Source organism: Drosophila yakuba, chromosome X (assembly GCF_016746365.2).
Source record: "Drosophila yakuba strain Tai18E2 chromosome X, Prin_Dyak_Tai18E2_2.1, whole genome shotgun sequence".
NCBI lineage: Eukaryota > Metazoa > Arthropoda > Insecta > Diptera > Drosophilidae > Drosophila > Drosophila yakuba.
Window position 1 is genome coordinate 21,095,452 of NC_052526.2, and position 22,394 is coordinate 21,117,845.

The window sequence follows — 22,394 nt, forward strand, 5'->3', positions numbered from 1 at the left end:
CGTCCGAAGGACACCTCGTGTGGCGGACGAAGCCGTGTGTGCTTGTCCTCTGGCAACATGTTGCCAGAAACATTTTGAAGCTGGGTAATTTAGCAGGGCAACTGCCTTACTTGAAACGCAGGGATCCGCATAAGTGATAGGTTGGTTCACTTTTATTGGCTTAAAGTCATTCTAAAAGAAAACAAAAACCAAAGTTCTTGAATTATGTACGATTTTAATACAATAATCTGTATTATTTTGGAGATAAACGTAAAGAAACAAGATGTTTTGTATATCGCGGAAAAGCCTGATCATTTGGTTACTTTTGGTTTATTCAAAATTAAAGTTTGCATACAATTTGAAGTGCTTCTGAAACTCATACAGAATGTATATAAACTGACTTTACCTGATTTTTTGCCTAATATTTGTTGAGGATATTATTTTGGGAAAAGTTTAAGTAAAACAAAAGCGTATTGGGAAAAACTATAAAGTTTAAAATGATATCTTCATATTGCATTCTCGCTTTTGAAGGCATTTTACTTAAGTGTCCAAATACGATTTTAACAAAAGAGAGAGGACGCGACAAGTGTCGCGACTATCAGATATCTATTACTCACCTAAGGGAAGTGCAAGTGCAAGGGAGAAAGAAACTTGCAAGCAGAAGATAGCGATAGAAGATGGCCGTTTACTTAACTTTTAACTGGTATCCAATAGTCAGATTCAAACAATTCTGAGCACTTATATGTACATATGTATATGTATGTAAGTAATAAAATATTATATAAATATTAAAGTAAATATTATATTAAAAATAAAATATTAAAATTATATTTAAGGCAAACTTGTGCTGTGTGGGCGTTACTAGAATCTGCGTGTATAACTTTCCAGCTCTTGTAGCTCCCAAGAATTCTACGTTCTTACGAACGGACAATCAGCTGGACGGACAGACCGGCGGACATGAACTGATCGACTCGGCTAGTACCGATCCTAAGTGTATGTTTATGTTTTTACTCATATATTCATTTTACCGAGCGCACATCCTTCTTCCTTTTACACACTTGTCAATGGATTTCCTATACTGATTAATTAAGTGGTAAAACAAGTTTTGTACATTTCATTTCTTTACACATCTTTGTAAATAGTACCACTGCACTTGTAAGTAAAGTGATACAGGTGGGTAGCTGTGGCGATCATTGCAGCTAGTTCTAAACATTCTTTGAACAACTAGGATGTCCTTAATGTTCTGGGTTCCTCCTTCTCAAAATATAATTACGACTGCAGGCGCTAAAGAAGCGTTAAATAACTTAAATAACTGTGGCTTTTGCAATCAAAGTCATTTTGTTGGCGCTCTCCTTCCTTTTGGGAAATTCACTTACCAGGTACTTAAAGGGGACTTCTTCGCCTGCCTTTTTCCCTTTCTCGGATCCGGATTTTCTCTTCCCATCCACACATCACTTTGGCAAATCAAGGAGACCAATAAAGGCAAAAAGGCGGCAACACTTAGTCAGCCAGGTCGCGATGAGAGCGAGAGTCCTTGCAGGATCCCCTGCCTATCATAGGTCGTCCTTCCATGTGTGTGGGAAAGTGGGTGGATAGGTGGGTGAGGATGGACTGAGGTGAGCTAGGTAAAAGCACTTTTGCGCTTGTTTTAATGAAATTCAATGCGTCGGCGGCGGCGACGCCGTCAAACCTTTTCACCAAATGAACACGAAAATTTTCATCAATGTCTGGGGCAAAATGTGCGAAATGGGGGTCTACGTATGCCCGAAAGTAACCAAAGAAACCCACTTTCATGCTTCATAAGTAAATTCATTTGGCACGCCAGCTCCAGTTCCTCCCATCCTTCCATCCTCCCGCGACCCCCACTACGGGCTTAATGAAATGTCATCAACTTTGAGGTGTTTATTGCGCTGACAACCCAGGGAAGAATTACATCAGCGGTGGGAGCGTGAGTGGATTTTAATTTCCAATAAACGGGCTTCGAAAGCACTCCACTCTCACGATGCTAGCCCGACTTGGGAACAAAGCAGAGGCACATAGAAATGGAATGTGTTGAATGAATGCTGAATGAATGCTGAGCCTCAGAGAAGTCACGCACTCATCTCCGAAACATGTAAATACATCACAGAACTGCGAGGGTCGGGGAAAACCCTTTGAGCAGGACTGAGGTAAACCGAGCCCAAAGTAATCTTTGAGTCTTACTGTCTTACAGGTGTGAGTGTGTATGTGTGTGTGTGTGTGTGCGTGTGTGTGTGTGTGTGTGCTAAGCAGGAAAAACATTTTCATGTATCATAAATTGTCTAACACTTAAAAAGTGATTACGTCTGCGTGTTCCACCCCCGTTTCTCTGCTCCTTTGCGAGGCGATGTAGAGACCCTTCTTTGCCGGAGCAATCCAATCGAGGACATCAATTTATAGAGTTGCCAACGGAGGAGCTTAGCACTTTAGATAAACAATTTTGTGCAAGTTGTTAACTTTTACGATGACTCATTAATTTTGTAGATTTTCGCTCGTAGTTTGAATAGATGAACGGATGGGCCGGGCGGATGTAGCATCGTAGTTTCTGCTGAATTGTTGTTTCACAAATGTTGTTTGTCGATTTTAATGATGTGACACTAAATACTCGTGAAAGGCTCATTCTCTAAAGGTTTCGAAAGCCCCGCATCCTGTTTGGGCCGGAACTTTTGCATAACAAAGTCCTGGGTTCCTGTTTCCACAAATCCGCAATGCATCCTGCCAAAAACAATAAACATCTCGCATTCGTAACAGTTGACAGCACATCATATAATTAGTGGACTTTGGCCTCCGATTCCGGATTCTGGATTCTGGATTGGGGATTCCGGGTTCCCAAGCCAAGACCGGAGGGACCAAAAGATGCGTGTTAAAAACCATATCGTTTCGGAGATGGGCAGTCGGGCGATAGCGGTTGGGTTATGGGGCATGTAACTAATCGGAATAGTTGTAAGTTTGTGGCATCTAGGGAAATCACAGTTTGGGGATTGTGCCGCTTATTATTCTAGTTTTAATTCCCATTCAGAAATAATATTGTGTTACTTCGTGGAGTTCTGTCACATTCGAATTGCCACACACGGTTATAGAGGAATAGCATTAAAGTATTTCTTTGCCTCATGTTAGTCGTACAAATAATGATCTCAGGAACTATATAAGCCAGAAGGCAGAGAAATCATTTGAATTTTAGGTCAACTTATTTCAAAGCTTTTTTCGGTGTATAGGCTACATAATACAAATGGATTCGAACGATATTGCTAATTCTTATGTTAATCGATGTGTTTTGAGCAATCGTGTTGAATGTTTACCAGAGAATTAGCGTTTGCTTCTTTTGGAACTTTAGTTAGTTAGTTTAGTTACTGCAGGGTTTTCTTTGTTTCACCATAATTATAAATTATAAAATGCAGCAAATAAAACAAATTTCTACTCAACATGCTTGATGAACATTTATATCGAAGGGGATCCGAAGTATGCAATGCTCCACAGAAAGAGACGTTTGTCACTGGCGGGGAAGTTATCAGAGATTGAGTACTACCCCCCAAATCAGTCACTTTCCGCCTTCCTCTCCCCATTAAAATAGAAAGTAAGGACCAGGGGTCGCGACTTTCACGGCTAAAATTTGATGTTCGGAAATCAACAAACTTGGCCCCTGCCCCAATCGAAGTTCCCATTTTTTCGTGACGTCCCTTGTGTTTGATGCTTTATTGGTGTTGTCGGGCAAATCGCTACAAAATGTAACTACTTAACAGCGACAACATTGCCACAAGACGTTGCCGGGGGTCAGGGGTCACGGGCCAGGGGCCAGGGGTCAGGGGGCGTTCGGAGGACCTTATGGCCTGGCAAATTAAGGAATTTTCATTGAAAAAAACTTGCCAGTCACGCAACAATCATTTGGCCCGGGTCAACTTCGACGAATACCAGCTACACCGAGAAAAAAAAGACCTAAGCACCAAAATCAAAACCAATATATCTACTTTATATACATATTGTCAAATAGTTATGTAAAATTAGTATTACAAATTTTAAATCAAGCTCAGTAATCATGAGCCCAATCAGAATATTGGTTTGCATAAATGAGGGCCTTTATTAAATAACTTGGAAATGTCTTTTTCTATTAATTCTTAAGGCATTTAATATAACCCTTTTCTTCACTACTAGAAAAATGTATACAATTTTGAATTACCTGAAAGTCCATTTTTCAAAGTGAATTAGAGCTTCATTCACCCAAATTATGGAGAAGTTTGACTAATTCAGACACAGCAAGTGTGCTTAAGTTGTAGAGCCCCCGATCTTAGGGCTCTTTTTTTTCGGTGTACCCTCAAAAACCCATTTCCCCATCTCCCCCGCACCCCTTGAGCCTTGGCCTGTCCATCAGTGGAAATATGTGCTCCCCGTTTTCGCTGCAACTTCCTCTGTCCCACACTTTATTATTTCTTATTGAATAATTATGGGTCATTTGGTTGCGGCGACGTGGTGGGCGTGGCAGTGGGCTGTGTGCGGGGATCAGGGGTCAGGGGTCAGCTCGCCTGCCACCTCACGTGCTTATCTTGTTTCCGTTGCTTCATTTAAAAGTTAATGACTGCTTTTAATGCCAGCGAATCGGACTTGTACTTCAGAGCGGGTGAGCTTCAGCTTCCGGTCGGTGGCCGTGTCACCAGACAGGCAAATTGATTAGGTTTAAAGGCAAAAATCATGGCATACATTAGGGACACCCATCTACACCCACACCCATACCCAAATCTACATCCACCGACATCCACCCACCAGTCGACTCGTCGAGCGACTGTTCCCATTAGGGGCGAAAATGTTTAACAAATTGAAAGTCACGCAACAATTGACCAGCCCCAGCCATTCAGAGCCCTCCTCCTGCCGCTCTAAAAATAAAAAATAAAAAAAAAAACACTCTATGAAGAGAAAGTAACCACATTAATGTCGGTGGTTGTCTCGCAAACGCCAGCGGCTATCAAAGGCTAATGTTATTGAATCATTAACACCTGGACTCTCGCCTGGCTGCTGAAAAAATGATGCCATAAAGTTGATTAGAAGTCACTTAATGGCAGCGGATGTGCAGGTTTATTACAATTTGTAACGAGAGCCCCCCAAAGCTCCGGGTGTCCTGGCAGTTCCCGGCAGCTCCTGGCAATTCCTGGCAAGTCCTGGCAAGTCCTGGGGCTTCTTCGGGGCTCCGGGGGCCTTGGGGGCTTCCAACGCGTCCGACATTAGCGCTTATAAAATATGCAGCGGTCGCGTGTCTGTTTCCAATAAATACGGGGCACCCGGCAGGAATCGGAATCGCAGTCGGAGCCAGAGTCGGGAATCCTTGGACCACGACCACTCGGGCTGAACCGACTCGGACCACACTGAACTGAACCGAACCTGAGCTGAACAAGACTGGCATTCCATTCCGGCATTCCGGCTGGGACCACGGCACTTAAATGGCCGTAAAGACAGCGACGAATGCTGTTCGAAGTTTGAAGTTCGAGTGGCGGGTGTTAAGCGATTTGGGCAAGAGCTGCGGAGTGTTGCCGTTTCGGTTGATCTGGAATGGGCATTAGCGGGTACATAAACACGTACAGTGCAGGGCACAATAATAGCAACAGAGAGAATCAAAATTCAAAGAAGAAATGCACCCAACACGTATGCTAAAATAACAACAATATTATAATAATGTGGTTTCATAAATGAGTTTCTCATTCAGCTACATTTTCTAATAGGATTGCAAACTGCTAGCTAGTTCACAAAAAGTATGGTTGGGCCTACAAGAAGGTATTTAGATGCATTTTATAAGAAAGTCTTTGGAGGAAATGCTATTATTGTGACCGCAACTTTTTATTGGCTTTTTTCAGGAGCATACTTTTCTACAGCAGCGGACAAATAATAGCACAAGGACCAATTATAATTGATCCTACTCTAAAATATTATGATAATAAACCAATGTTAAACATTATATATAATCTGAAAATAAGTCACTAAATAAATTTTGTCCATTTTTACTTCTTATAGAAAAACGACTATTGTTAATAACTTAAATACTATATCGGCTAGTTTAACAAAGATGAGTCATATCATATTTTAAAAATCTTTTCTTTCACAACAAACCTATTATTTATAACTTGGTGTTCTTTTCTCTAATTAAATAAGTATATACTTAGAAAACAAATGAGATCAAATTGAACTGATCCCGATTCCTTTCAAGTTTAGTAGCATAAGCCGCCTTCTTAGTGACTTTTCTCCGTCCCCATTATGTATTCGCAACGAAGGACATCATATTGGCCGCGCCCTCGTCCAAATTGTGGGCGTAGAAAGGACGAGGGATTGGGAACAAGGAGGCGATGCAGCACTACAGGGACAGCTGATGGCGTTTTTAATGTTGCCAACAATTTTTAAGTAGCACAAAAATGACGCAAGACAGCCGACGCGAGGATGGTGAGTTGGGGGCGGGGTCGGGGGGGGAAGTGGAGTTCGCGGTGGCAAGGTGGACGGAATTTCAGGTTGACAGCCAGGAGGGCAGGTCGCCTAAAGGACTAAAGGACTAAAGGGCCGAAGGACTGGCGACGACGTCGTCGCTGGTCGACGCACGCTTAAGCATAAGTACTTCCGACTTTAAAAGGATGTCACATCCGGTTTCGCTTCTGGAGCGTGAAGCGCAGACTGGCGACGCGATAAGAGCCTGGCCAGAGAAACCTGGGACCCTGGTATTCTGGGACTCAGAAACCAAGAGTCGAGAGTCGAGAGCCGAGAGCCGGGAGCCGGGAGCCGGGAAGCGGGGAATAAGAGTCTCAATTTAAGGTGCAACAGTTTGACAGGCTTAAGCCTTTTCGCCTGTCCCTCTGCTGCGCTTTGTGCTTCACAGGGGAATCCCCGGCGAAATTCTGCGGGTGAGGCAGCCAAAGTCGCCAAAAAGGAAATGTGAACAAAGCTGCTTAGAAGGCACACTTTCTGCCAGTGTGGCCATGCCTGCACGATAAGGCGGTCAGTCCAAATCGGCTTGCACCTGGACTTCCGTCCAGGAGATATGCGCCCTGCAGGTGGTAAGAACAAGGTGACAATCGGGACACACAATCCCCAAATATTGATGTAATCATTTTCTTTTTTTATGATTCTCATTAATTATTTAGAAAGGCTTCTTTTTCAATTCTCATACATTTTATAGATCATCCAAATAAAATAAGAAGAAATTGATTCTTTTATATTTTGCCATCAGGCGAAAGGTAAGTTAGCCATAAGAAGTAAGATCTAGAATCATTTCGGAAAATGTCCAACTGTGCAAAATGTCCCCAAAAGTGTCAGTAAAAATTTAAGATATTTTTTTTATAATTTTTGTACAGCTTGTTGACAATCTTTAAGATACACTGTGGTTGCCAAGCGTGCACCTCGCCGATGATAATGGTAGTGATGCTGATGACGATGATGTTGTAATGGGTTTGGGAACCAGCAGCCCTTGCGAACTGAGACAATGGCCTGATGCTGACATTTATGCAGTTAGGCAACAACAATGAATGCGAAATTGTTGTTAGATGCGAGGCAAACGCGACAATGACAATAGAAATCTGCCTATCCCCTCTGCCTACGCCCCAGGAGAGAAGGCATAAAAAAGAACCAAGATTGATGAAGAAGCGCAACAGCAAAAACAATAAAATGTATCTAAGGCGGGCAGAGGCGCAGGGAAAAGGGGTAAGGGGTGGAGGAAGGGGGCAAGACGGGGAAGAGCAGACCGTTAGCATCTGTATCTATGACAATCTGTGGCAACAATAAAAAAAGAGGAAGGACTGAAAAGAAAGAAACACGCAGTGTTTGTTTCCACGGGCAAAGCGCCGAGTGAAGGGAAGAAAAACCGGCAGCAGAACGAATTGAGATCGGCTTGGGCTCTCCACCCCCCCTTCCTCTTTCCCTTCCCCTCTCCGCGAGTGAGGGGCTGGGTTCAGCTTAAAACAATACGTTTGACAAAAGTGGAGTCAACTGCAACGGCTGCAGCCTGCACGTTGCACAATGACAGTGGGCTTGCTGGGTGGCTGCGGCTGTGCCGAGTTGCTAGGCTGCTGGGCTGCTGCCACCGCATAATATGTGTAAAGCCAAAAGGATTTGTTATTCGAAACCGAGCGAAAAGATAAATAAACAAAAGAAGATTCCTTCTCTTTTCTAGCCCCACTCCCCTGCAAAGCAGCAACCACTCACCGCCCATCGCCCACCGCCCATCGCCCACCGCCCACATTGTGGGTGGTTTCGGTGGACAGACAAAGGCTCCAAGGTTCCTGCTGTAACAAAAACCAAGAAAAAATACCAGAAAATTTTTAATAAGTGCCACAATGCAGCAGCAGAAATAAAACCGAGATGGAGGAAACAGCGGGAAGATACAGGCGCAGATACAGATACAGATACAGATAGAGACACGGATACAGATACGGATACACATACAGAGACAGTGGAAAATGGAGAGAGCAATAATGAATGCCCGGACACACACACACACACACAGTGAAGCAGGGAAGCACATGTGTGTGTGCCGCCATTAGAAGTCAGCCAGGGGCCAAATACCAAACACCAAACACCAAACACCAAAATCCAGACAGCCACGTTGATGGGATGTCAACCAAAACGTTTGAGCGACATGGCCAAGCGGGAACAAATAAAAATTGTTGCATTCCCCACTCTCGGCTTGTCCGCTTTTTGTTGCAGTGTGTCGGCGGGTCGTGCACGCGAGTAATCACTGTGGCCATGCGACGGCCTCCATCAACTCGGTTCCTTTATTGAGCCCTCTTATCAGCCCTCATCAAATTGGGTCTTGTGTATCCGCTCAATGGGGTAAGTAGAGTGTCGCTGTACTTTAGACTATGTCTATGAATACACCGTGTTAAATATCAAATCATATTTCATTTCTGCTCTTAACTTGATCTTAAACAAAACCAGAATATGTTGGTCTTGTAACAAGACTGCTTACCTTTATGGTTCACAGTATTTATTTGAACGGGTTTTGGTATCCAATCTGGATGTTTATATTTCTCTGCTCATCGTTTTCCTGCCAACTCATCACTGTGACTTGCGATCTGCGATCTGTGATCTGTGATCTGGGCGCAGTCACGTAGTCACTGTGCGGCTTTATTTCCTCTGCAGAGTTTGGCATTCGAACGAGGACATAAAACATATTTGGGCTCGCCGAATGCCGAAGCAGAAAGGGATAAAAACTGGGACGACTTGTGCTCATCCGCCCCCTTCGAACTGCAGTGCAGCCTGCAACAAAAAAAAAAAAGAAGAAAAGTGCACAAAAGCCGACAGCAAATGCAAATAACAATATAGCAACAAAAAAAAAATAGAAAATAGTGGACCAAGAAAATGGCATTTCAGGCGGCGTCGGCAAACGGAATTGCAAAATGCAAACAAATAGTGCACAATTTTAATAACTCACATTTTGCGCCAGCGTTTGGCGGTATATTCGGAATTAAAAGGGAATTCCAGCGGGAAGGAGCAGGTTATCCTGCACAGGGGGGGGACACGGGGGGCACGCGGGGCATGAGGGCACGGGGGCACTGGGGTAACGGGGGAATGTGCCCCCCTGTCGGTCGGTTGGTCAATTGTTGTCATTGTTGGCACTGCGGTCTTTATTTTTGGCCCACGCGGGGAAACTTGTTGGCCGATTTTCACTTTCCATTCTCCCCCAAAAATGTCGCCACAATGCGATCGAGTCGGTTATGATGCGAATGACAGCGATGATGAGACATGAGTGCTGTCAACAGGCCGCAGACGGATTTAATGATTCAGCCAACTCGACCTGAAAAAGTAAGTGAGCAGTTTGCAGTTTACAGTCCGACTTTATTATTCATGTCCTTTTTACAGCCCATCGATTATGGCAGGCTCTTTAGTCCGGCCATAAAGGTACTGCAATCAATGAACAATTAATTGTTGCAATACAAAATGGATGGCAGCAATATTTGATCTTAAAATGGTAAGATCGCATTTTCGTAGTAATGAGTAGTTATGAACATATCAAAATCTCAATCGCTGCCAAGTTGTAAAACCTGCAATTAGCAAGTGCTAGCGACCTTTGCATTATTTACGTTATTTATCCGATTTTAATTAATGTTATAAACAATGAGGGATTGCCGCGTATCCTTTCGGGTCATGTATCCCTTGTATCCCATGTATCGATGCCCTTCAAACCACTGCAATCCGAGCTTGATGGAATGCTTAACAAGTGTGAATAATGAGCCGTATATGCCAAGCGTTTCGCCCACGCCTATCGTTCGGCCAGGAGCTTACATTATTTATGTGAATAATTAAGGGTGTGTGTGTGTGTGTGTTTTTTTTTTTTTAAATTAATAACACCTGAAATTATTCCGATTCGGGTGCAATGCGCGTGATTAATGCAAGAAGGACGCGCACAGGACACCGCCACTGCCGCACATATGTTAACCGATTGTTTGCAGAGAGATTTTCCAATTTTTCACTCTGTTTGTTTGTTAATTTTGTAAAATTATACAATTTAATTGCACACACGAGCCGCAAACGGGAGCATTGGCCATTTGGGCCAAAAGTTTACCTTCTGCGGTTTTTCACGTGGCGCCGAGTGAGTTGCATGTGCAACAATATTCGCATTAATTGTGCGACTCTAATGATGCGCGCGGTCTCCTCTCGTTTTATATTTAATTAATGCGCAATTTTCACTTTTAGTCCAGTTGGCATTTCGTTTTTGGTGCGCTTCTGACCATCGAATTTAATGTGCCACGCCCCCCCCGGTGCCGCCTTTCGCCCACTTCCGCTTATCCGTTTATCCGTTTATTATTGTTACCCGAGTTGATGAATTGCGCTTAATTAGCCGTTCGAAATTTCGCAGCCCAATTTAGGCAGCTATCCGAAATAAATTAGTTGTTTCAATTACATTTACTCCCCCCCTTGGTTCCACGATTTAATAGATTTTTAAGTTCGAGACAATTGAAAGCACTGAGCTCATGGAATTATAGAGTGATTCTTGATAACATAACTCTTTGCTTGGAGTACATATGGTTTTCGGTCTTTCCCAGTCGCACATTTCGTTTTCGAAATGCAATTATCTTGAAAACAGCAACAAGCGCTGATCCGCCCCCTGAACTTCCGGCCCCCTGAACATTCGCGGCGTGGCTGTCATCGGCAACCTCAAAACTCATCCTCACCCGGCCAATAATTTAAATGTTTTTCGGCTGGGGGCCCTGCCAATGCGGTCCAGAGGCCAACATCAATTTAAAATCATTTAATAAATTCCCACTAAATTTCAATTCCGTTTTCATTAAATGCCACATAAATTATACGCACTGCGATGGTCGCGGGGTGGTGTTTTAGGGGGTTATCCCTGCCGCTCGGTGGGTGGGTAAGCCCCACTGAAGGGGGGTGTTGTCAGCTGGGGCCGCCAAATCGCGTGCCACCATATTCCGCATTCGTTTTAAACGCCGCGCGCCATTCGCACATAAAATGCTTTTAATTTTTCGTTACATTTGTCCTCTCTTGTTGTTGTAGTTGTTGTAGTTGTTGTTGCTGTTATTGTTGCCCCGCCCCCTCTTTGGTCCCCCACACCCACCCCCACACCTTTCATCCCCCCTCGACGCGTTTCGTCTACTTGGCCACATTTTCAATTCGACCTCAATAAAATTTACGCCCAAAGGCTGTAGACGAACGGTTGTGCGTGGCGGGCGGGGGAGGGGAAGAGGGTTGGTGTTGGGGGGGCAGAGGTCACAGGCGAAGACAACTGACATCGAGGGGGGCGGGGGAGCAAGAGGTCCCAGTCAATACTCGCATACTCTGCCACCAAAGTGGCCAGCTTCCACGGCCCACTTGCCACACAGTTCAAATAAATTATAGATATTGAATTACTTTTATTTATATACCTTAATTTAATTAGTTCAATCATATTTAAATCGCAGTTAGTTAGTTGGAAGTGTTAGGCGCCGAAAGAGTGTTCCTTATTCGTTGTTATCTGCAGTGAAATATGTACAGCCAATCGCTGTTGTTGTTCTCGTGAGTTGCTTGCGTTGTTGTTTGCAGCAACTCCATCGCGCCCCATTGCCCAAAAAGTGTTCATTTCCTTTCTGGCGTGTTATCATCACCACTTCCGGCAGCGGAGGCAGGGAGGAGAAGCGCGACAAGGACGACAGGGGCGACAGGGACGACAAGGACGAGAACTTGGACTGCGGTCGACATTGAATATTGGCAGTTAATATACAGCTGCCTGCCGTACGCGTATGTACGAACATATGTGCGGCATGTGGCAGCAAGAAACCGTCAATTTAAAGAGTGGCTTTAAGGGACCTTTGGTGGCCTATTGACACCCCGCCCCCTTCCCCGACGACCTTGGGCGGGCAGCAGTAGCAGCAGAGTAACAGCAGAATAGAAAACAGAATAAAAGTTTGCCCTCGGTTCCAGACGAATGCAAACACAATTTGAATGCTGCCGCTGCCAGCAAATCGAGCGGAAAACATCCACCGCCAAAGCGGCTTTTCCGCAGCGGGAAAAGTGCACAGAACTTTTCACTTAATCGCTTTTCGTTGCGTTTGAAGGAAAACAAACAGAGCTAATTTGACTTTATCTCCTTGGCGTCAAGTCTCGTTTTTGTTCTCCTCTTCCACAGTCACACATTTTATTTGCCTGGACCAATTTCGCCCATGAACTTTAACTAGTTCTCCAGGCCAAACCAACAGATTTCCAAGGAAAAGTTTTCGCTATGAATAATATTGTAACGTGAGACAAAAGTAGCTTTTGTAGCGGCAATTACACCTAGTATTTAATCTTTATATATGGTTAGCATTTTACGACAGAGAGGGGACCAAATAAATGCCTTCCAGTGATGGACCAAATAAATATTGAAGAATTAATCAGATAACTATACTTTATTTTATAAGATAGTAAAAAAAATATGCGTTAACAGCTACACTCTTTGAATATTCCATTAAAGATTATAATTCAGTGTTCAGTTTGGTAATATTAGGATTAAAATGTGCTACACTTCTATTCAAATATTGTTTGAATATTATGTGTTGTATTAAAGAATAGTACGCTAGAATATAGCACTTTACTTTTACTTTTTACTTTTTTCATAGACCTCTTAATATTTCAGTTTTTCCAAAATATTTTACAAGCCATTAAGGAATACGTTGATGTAAAAGTACACCAGCTCCATCAGGAAAACCGCAGAGGCCACTGCGATGAATGCTCCACTGAGCCACCACACGATCTCCAAGTCGCCGAGTTTCAGGGGCTTAAGGATCTCCAGTTTGCTGTAGTCCTTGATGCTCATCTTGCCGGCCTTGACCATATCGTAGAAGCTCTTTCGAATCCAGTGATCCATTAGACCAGCTTGATGGACACTGAAGGTGAAGTCCTTCAAGGGCTCCCAGTAAATCGAATCAGGGGCCATCACAACGCTGGTGGGCATGAATTCGCAGAAGCAGAGATCCCAGGACCAACGGAAAACGGGCTTGGAAAAGTGTCGTTGCTGGATTTTTATCACCATCCACTTGAGGTAGGGCATGGTGTAGGCCCACGTAGTGTTGAAGTGGTTGCGCAGATCGATCAGCTCGTTGGGATCGTCAATGAGGTGAAATATGCCTGCATACCGCGCTCGGAATGCCTCATCCATGTCGTAGAACTCGCTTCGTATACCCAGGATCTTCCTGTCGCCGCGCAGCAGATCCTCAAAACTGGCGATTCTGTCTTGATAGGGCGGATAGATCAGGAGCGATAGCAGTTGGGCACTGCACGTGGTCAGCAGGAGCAGGGCCAGCAGGTGGGGCACGATCCGTGCTGGCCGTGAGTTCTGCAATCGCGTCAGGCAACTCAGATGCGTGAACAACAGCCTGGCTGCGAGGATGATGAGTAGCAGGAGAATCGCCAATGCTGGACACACGATCCGGCCGAACAAGTCCGAAGTTGGTAGGGGTTGCTCCACCGGCAACATGGTGCACCAGTTGGAGATCAGCAGCGGATAGCTGTACTGATGGATGCCCCAGAGATTCCGCTTGGTGATCAGCGTGGTGGTCAGGCCCACGTCTATGAAGCCCTTCGCGGAGTACTCCAACATGTAGCTACTATCAGAGGCCGAACCTGCCCGCCAACTGGGACGCACTACCTCCAGACCAGCATTAACACTACCGGCAAACGTGGCCAAGAAGTCCCACAGGTAGCCGGTTATCTGGTCGTCGCCTCTGGCATCGCGATAGAAAAAGGTGTTCGGTGGCGACAGATCTGGCATCACACGCAGACGATGTCCCCGCAGATTATCCAGTTTATGGGTAAACAGTTGCACGGCCTGTCCGCCCGAAATCCGCCTCTTTACCAGCTCGAAACTGGGAAAAGCTTGGAAGGTGTAGAGGATCAGGGAGGGGCGGTAGTTCCGGAAGTACAGCTCCACATGCAGCATGCTTTGGCGCACACAATACGAGAGATACTGACGGGCCAGCGATTCCTGATCAGGTCCAGCCACCTCGATGAGCAATCGAACCACCGTCCGCAGGTGTTTTAAGCTATTGGCCAGGGTTTCCAGTTGCATTGCAGCACTGGAGTCCATCGGCAAGCAGGCCAGTACCAAGAGGGGCGAGTTAAGCCGATCGTAGAGGTTCAGGTACGAGGAGCTGCGCTGCCACACGATCTGCGGATGGGCAGTCAGGTTGCGCTGCCACAGGATCCCCCAACTGCAGTCGAGTCCTGCGGGATTGTAGTACACCAGTGTCACCAGTGTGGTCTCTCCCCTCAGCAGAAAATGAACCACCATTCCGTAGAGCTCCTGCAGCTCGGCGGAAAGGCCAGTGCTCCGATCCAAGCTTGCCAACATGTCGCGGACATGAATGCAATCGACTGACCAGCTCTAGAAATGTTGTCTGGAAAATGGTCTGCACTTTGCTGTGTGCGCTACTTCTTATCGAGCACCATCTGGTATAATTGACCTGGGACAATTGCATCTGGCAATTCTAAAGTTTACACAACGAGCTGGCTCGCTCATTACAGCTCCCAAGTGTTTGCTTTGGAGCCATGAGGTTGGGACTGGATATTCCGGAGAATTGCATGGTTCTTGGAACAGTATAAAATGGATTTTCAATCTGAAACGGAAAAGTGATAAGTGATTGATGTGGATAAAGTGGATAACCAGTGTGTTCCGAACTGCCATATGTATGGGCCATGAAGCAGATAGTTTTAGATTGAGACACATGCATTTGTATATTTAGAAACAAGAGTATGTTCATGAATAGGTGACAAATGTTGAGTTTTTTTGAAACCTTTGTCACATAATTTAATGTCAATCGAAATTCCCCATTGTTCTAAGAAACGAAATAACCAACAATCGCTTTTCTTGAAATGAAAGCCGACTCCAAATCAGAAAATTCCGGCAACAAAACACAAAATCAGCGCATTTTGAACTTGTTGTTTCGTTGCGTCTGACTTGGTAACTCGCTTACTTTGGCCGAAGTGGTCCACTCACCTGTGTCACCCATTTGGGGCGCCAACCGGTTGCAACCCCTGGGCGAAAACCCCCCTGGAACCTGGAAAGGCCGCCAAAAACGGTCGCAAGGAGCGGAGGGTATGCGACGGGCGCCCACGCAAGTATTTGCAGGCGAAATGTTTTGCGGATTTCGTCGCCGCGTTTTTCAAATACACTTGCGACATTTGACAGCTCCAACTGTCAGTGCAATGTGCTCGGTGTGTCGCTGTGTGTGTGTGTTTGTGAGTGGGTGTGTATGTGGGTGTGTTTGTGTGTGTTTGTGTGTGGGTGTGTGTGAGAAGGTGCGGCTGCGGGTGTTTCTGCACGCGTATCTGTATCTGTATCCGTGTGTTGCATGTTGATTTGGCCGAGTTGTTTTGTGCACCTCCTCCACTTTCCCCTCTTGCTGCCCACACCCCCCTCCCGCAGCGTTAACCCTTCAGCTGCCATTGGCATTCATTCACGTGGCATCGCCATCGCCATCGCCATCGCCATAGTCATCGTCAACTCGACCCTGACGCTGGCTGCAGTTGTAAATAAATTTGCATTTTTGTCAATTTTGATGGCGACCACATGTACACACACACAAACACACCCACAGACATGGCATGGTGTTGGGGGTGTTGGGGCTGCACCAACACACACATAGCCACGCATGAATGCCTGCAAAGTATGCAAAGTTTATTCATGAACGAGTGTTTTGCGGCCACATCAACTTGCCAGGGCTGGCACAGCCAACTTCAAACGATCGGCAAACGCTTTGAATCAAGGTGGCACTTAAGTTTAAAAATCGTGAATATCTTATTTGTTTTATACAGAAATGTATCTTTATAAATAAATATAAATTTATAATAAATAAATGTGCGAAATAAAGCAACAGTTGAATTTATGCTCAAATATTTGTAATCCAAAGTATTCAGTCATAAATTTAATGCTAAGACAACTATTTGTTTTCAATACACTAGCTTGCAAATTTGCATTCCTCTAGATGGGCGTTGATAACTAATTGTTAGAAAATATTTATGATTTTCAGTACTTATGGCTACATTGAACAAACGACAGTTCTTAGAAAGTCGAGGACTTTGCAGCATAATAACGACAATCAATCTGACATTTTAGTAACTACCTTTGTACACTATTAAGGCTTTCGTTTAAGCACGTTTTTGAAAATGATTACCAAAGGATAGGAAAGGATTACCCTGCCCCTGGACCCTAATGGTATTACCTATTACCTGTCCAGCCCCAATGTACCATGCCATACCACCAGATGGTAGTACTTCCCCAAATCGAGCAGCCCCATGCTCCCATCCTCTGCTCCTCCGAACAACGCAGCTCTTTGGTCAGATGCAGCTGGGCCGGGAATGGAAATGGAAATTGTCATGGAAGCGGGCGGCCAGTGGACCATAGTCCTCGCATTTGGACCTTGATCGTCGAGGGATCCGGGGAATCGCTGAAATGGGGGGGTGGGAAAAATTTGTTGTTCAAATGGTCACAAAGTTGCTGACTGCGTTTTTGGTCATCACTTTGTCGTCATTCTTGTGGTGCGCCCGACATTGTTGTTGTCGCTCCAATTGTTGTTGTTGTTATTCTCGTTATTAATGCTATTGTTGTTATTGTTGTTGTTGGTGCTATCGTTGTTGTTGCCAGCCTAAACACTATTATCTCTGCTTTTCCTCTGCGAATGTTGGTGTTTGTGTGAGGAAAGGTGTTTGCTGGTGTTACCAAAAATTAATTTGCATAATGGACAGACACACACTCACACACATACCCACACGCACACACCCACACACCCACACAACATTAGCGCTGCTTTGTGGGCGTCGCTGTGTGGGGGCGTGGCAGGAGCAGCATCAACATTGCTGGCATATTTCAGCGTCGAGGACAAAGAAGAAAGGAAATTCGTTAAATCTGAAATAAAATCAAAAAACAATGCGACTCACACACGCATATTTGCGGACATGTCCTTTTGACGCCATTTATTAACTGCGAGTGCCGAACAATGTTTGCATTTTGCATTTTTGATTGCTCCTGTCCAGCTGCTCACCACGCCCCTTGCCTCCCCTTCCCGCCCCTTTCCTCACCCCCCCTCGTCATGCAAATCGCATACAGCAGCGAAATTAATGAAAAATGCTCTCGTATTTGTTTAATTCGTGATAAATTATTTAATGCTCCTGATAGGATTACCATATGGGCGTTTGGCAGTTTTGTTCTGTTCTATTTAAGTTTATTATGGATTCGCAGTCAAATCATTGAAAAATACGTAACGCTATTAATTAAATTAAATGGATGTTATTATTGGGGCTTGCTAAGTTAATTTATTTTAATTTTATCTGTTACGGTTTTTGCGCAAACAAATGAATTCAATATTGCGTTGCGTTATTATGGCCAATTAAAATCTTAGATATGATAGATTTCACGAAACTGCTTTTCTGTCACTTTTACCACAAGAAGGCAAAATTAAAAATAATTAACTAAATTAAGTCCATTTTTAGGTATATATAATTTTAACTTTAGCTGAACTTAAGCAATTGCAACTTAAGGTTATTTGCTTATTTTGAACGTATCTTCATGTGTTTTCTTCCAAAATAAAGCAATTAGCTTAAAGCAAACAGTAAAATAAAAATTACATTTTTATATGTTAAACAAGGTAAAGAAATGATAAGCTTGTTTGTCTATTTAAACTATTAAATAAACTGAAATAAGTACTATAATTGAAAATTGAGAATTGTAAGTTACCTATTTAAAATGTTCCAACTTAGGGTTGCTGCAAATTTGGAGGTGCAATAGCCCATCCTGGCGCACTGTGCGCCGCATCCTGAATTCTTCCTTGTGCCATGGTCGTGGCCTCGGCTGGCGGAAGTCCTTAGAATCTATGTTGCAGCTACTTAAACTTAGTTGGCCAGCAGTTTGCAGTGCTTTTCTTTCTCTCTTCCTTTGGACGCGGCCAGAAAGTTTGCGCAGAATGGCGGAATGGCGGAATGCAATGACAATGTGATGAGAGCCGGCGAGAGGAAAATCGCGCAAAATGAAGGGGCTGGACTGAAAAGTGCCACATAAGCATAACAATAAAATCCAATAGAAGTGGAAGTGCCATGGCTAGAACGACGATAATGCGGCGGGGCTGGCCGAAAAAAAATGGCGAAAAATCCGTTCAGGCCGCCGAAGACGGAAGCGGAAACGATTTTCGCTTTAAAAAGAGAATGTAAAGAAAATCTGGACTCGGTACTCGGGACTCGGGATTTGGAGTTTCGGGATTACTCAGCAAAAGTTCGGAATGTCGCACTTTTAATCACAGACAGCTACAAATTGTTGTAGCTTTCGTTGGGTTTTGTCTCGGTGGCGTTGTTAAATGTCATGTTAATTCCCTCGTAATACGCGTGTTCATTATGTTAAACACTTAACATGCGTGGGTGTGGGTGTGTGTGGGTGTGTGTGTGTGCGCTGTGCTGTTCTGTGGTGTGCTGTGCTGTGTTGTGTTGTCTCATTGTGTGTGTGAGTGGGGGCGAGTGGGGGGCGGGGCCTCTGGTGCACGTGTGTGTTTGCATTTTGGTTGTTATACAAGAGAGTTGTTGTCAGCCTCGTCATCGCAGCTCGCTCGCCCCCTGAACAATAAATGAAAGTGTAACACACTAATTAGTCCTGTATGCGATTCATAATGATAACAGTAATTAACATGTGCGCCTCTGTGTGTGTGTGTGTGTGTATTATGAGGACTCGGCAACAACAGCGCACACATCCCCATGTCCTTTCATCAAAGCACCAGCTTTGGATGAACTTTGACGCGCTGCTTGCGCTGCTCTTTTCCACGTTTATGCGGTGCTCCAATTCACGAACTCGCGCTCTGAAAAGGGATTTTTGCTCATAGTCAGTACTTCGAAGTACTTTGGCTTTGGACGTGATGTAAACATTAAATAATTAATACATTCATAAATATATTAATATAATTTATTCAAAGCCAAGATTTTAGGTCAATACTAAAATGGTATATTGGTACCTTTAAGACTCGTAACGTGGATACATTCTATAAAATTTTCACAATGAAAAATTTACAAGCTATCATTAAACCAATTCCTAATCTCAGCTTCAAGTTGCATATAATAATACATGAAGTTTTTTGAAATCAGTTAAAAAGCGTAGCAAATGTTAATGCACAACTTTTAATATTTTTTGCTCATCTGGTGACATCTTTTTCGTTAAAGTTGCCGCCGCATGCTTGCTTCCTTGTACTTTTTACTGCCGGCGTTTCCTGGCGGGAAAAACAACATCTCATCCTCATTCAGATCCACATCCGCTCATCCGCCCCCCGGCTAACCACCCCCAACCCCCCGGCTCACCGTCCATGTCACCTTGGGCGCTTGTTTATGGCCCAAGTGTTGCCAAGAGCCAGAATACCAACACACACACACACACACACAGCCACTGCAAACATGGGAGTATGTATGTGTGCGAGCAAACATTTACACATCAGTACACCCACCCACACACACACACACAAACACCACACACTCACCCCAGGGCCCTGCATGGTAGGGGGGATTGCGGGGGCGGGTAGCTGGCGGTGGGCGCATTTTGATTCTCGCAGGATGCCATGTCATGTTTTCATTATGCTCATGTGTCTAAACAATTATCCTGCAGGCATAATTATGGCTGACGTTTATAAGCTTTGACACTTTCGGTTTTCGGTAACATGTCGAGCCACTCGGCAGGGTTTTCCATCCACCCCATACCACCCTCTGTTGCCTTTTCCCACCCCTCCCCCACCACGGATGGGCTTAAAACGTCGGTACATCGAAATGATTACAACTAATTACGATGCACTTAGGCTTCGGTTAGTCCTCAACCTGGTCTGCGGCAGGAGCCACGCCCACTTTCGGCCCCACGCCCGCATTGGGGTGAAAAATTACTGGCATGGCCAAACTTATTTTGGCGTAAAATTGAAAAATTCTTTTGTATAAGGAATTAAGAGTAAGTTGATTCTTTGTTTTCTGCTCAGTTTTTTTTTTTTTTTTTTTTTTTTGGTTCTTGTGTTCCGTTGTCTTCGCTTTTCGGTTGGAATGTGTGTAAGTCCTGGAGAGTCCTGGTGAGTCCTGGTCGCCCGCACCGCTGTTTACGCTATTTTATTATGCAAGAAACAAAAGTTTCATTTGTTTGTCCCGTTCTTCGTTAAGAAAAACCATCAATCATTCGCCGTGTTTTACGATGTCCTCCAGGACGACACAGAAAACCCTGGCGCGAGCAGATTGGGGGAGTGGCAGCGACAACAAAAATGTTTCATTTTCACACACTAAACAAATTACATGCCGACAGAGTGAAGTGTCCCTCTGCCGCCGCCGGGAAAGTTCACCCCGTTTTCCACTTCCACTCCCACTCCCACTTCTACTCCCACTTCCACCTCCACTGGCACTTCTCATTCCAAATCTCCCGCCCAGCATTCCACTCGCCATCTTCCACTAGGTGGCAAATAGTTTCCATAATGTGCCCTGCTGTGCGGACGCCCAGGAACTGGAATTCCAGTCGCCTGGTTGGACTCCCTTGACTCACGGCTCCTTGGACCGGCAAAGGTTCAACCATGCCGAATCCCCCGTAATTCCATTCACGCATCCAGCTCCTCCTTGCAACCGCAGCTCATTTCGAGGCGCCAGATGCCTCCTCGAATGCACAGCAGAGCACTGCATCCATTGTTTAACATAATGCATTTTATGGGGCACACATGCGGATGGTTTTCATGCATATTATTTATATACTTGTACATAAATAGTATTAAATCAAAAATTATTAAAATCAAAATTAATGCGAAGATCAATCCGATTATTTTACAATAGTATATTATAAATACGCTAAATATGTGTACTACTACATTCAATATTAAATAGATTCTTAGTTCGATTCTATAGCTAAAGCACCACAATACATCAAATATTAAATAGATTCTTAATTCGATTCTATAGCTAAAGCAACTATACATTAAATATTAAATAGATTCTTAGTTCGATTCTATAGCTAAAGCAACTATACATTAAATATTAAATAGATTCTTAGTTCGATTCTATAGCTAAAGCACCACAATACATCAAATATTAAATAGATTGTTAGTTCGATTCTATACCTAAAGCTCACATACCACTAAATACTTTGCAGAATTGTTCAAAACTATTAAATCTCAATCCATATATTATATATTGGGATCTCACTATGATACCCTTTAAAAACGCAGTGCTTCGAAGTAAAAGCATACTTTTGCGGCCTGCATTGTATCATGAAAAAGTATATGTATCTATGCATGGCTATTAAGGAAGAAGAGCTCAGTTCAATCAATGAGGTATCGAGTGTAAATATTCTAGTTTGCCTTCATAATGAATGTGCCCTTCAAGCTCTCCAGTTTGCGGTAAGTGGTGTTTATTCCCGAAGCACATTTCCACCCGCCGCCCACAAATGGCCATTTGTCGATTGGCAATTGAAATTCATGTTAAAGCATTTATCCATTTCACCTTGGCACGGCATTTGACCTTCAAGAGGGCCGCAAATTCCGCAAGGAGTGCCCAAAAGTGGGGTCGAAATAGTCGTGGGCGTGGTTGGTTGTCGTGGGGGGTGGTTGGTGGTGTTCTTCTTTTGAAAACCGAAACTTAAACCAAAACCGAACCGAACATGAACATGAACCTGTTTTTGGTTTCTGGTCTGTGTGGGAGCAATTTATTTTGCAACTAATAGCGCTCCGCCCCTGCGCCCTGACCCCCCTGGCCCCCTGACCCCCTTCCGACTTCCACCCCTCTTCCCTGGACTCTCGAGCTCGACACTTGAGCCATGCAACTTAAATTTATAGAAGCACATTAAACTTTTAAATGATAAATTGCTGAATATAATTTACGTGGAAGGTGGAGGGGACTGCCGAAAAGGGGTGCCAGGATAAGCATTTGCTCCTTTTGACGTTGACGTCGTGGCAGGCCCAGTTAATAACTCTTGCGCTGTTGCC

At 44.3% G+C, this 22,394-nt stretch overlaps 1 protein-coding gene across 1 annotated transcript; it reads right to left on the minus strand.

Moving 5' to 3' along the window:
- Positions 1 to 12,820: 12,820 nt before the first annotated feature.
- On the minus strand, positions 12,821 to 22,139 carry LOC6526188. The gene is made up of 2 exons (XM_039376838.1): positions 18,161 to 22,139; positions 12,821 to 15,044 (listed from the first exon to the last, which is right to left on the minus strand). The coding sequence occupies exon 2, from the start codon at positions 14,777 to 14,779 to the stop codon at positions 13,082 to 13,084; it is 1,698 nt and encodes a 565-aa protein (XP_039232772.1). The 5' UTR covers positions 14,780 to 15,044; positions 18,161 to 22,139; the 3' UTR covers positions 12,821 to 13,081.
- Positions 22,140 to 22,394: the final 255 nt, after the last annotated feature.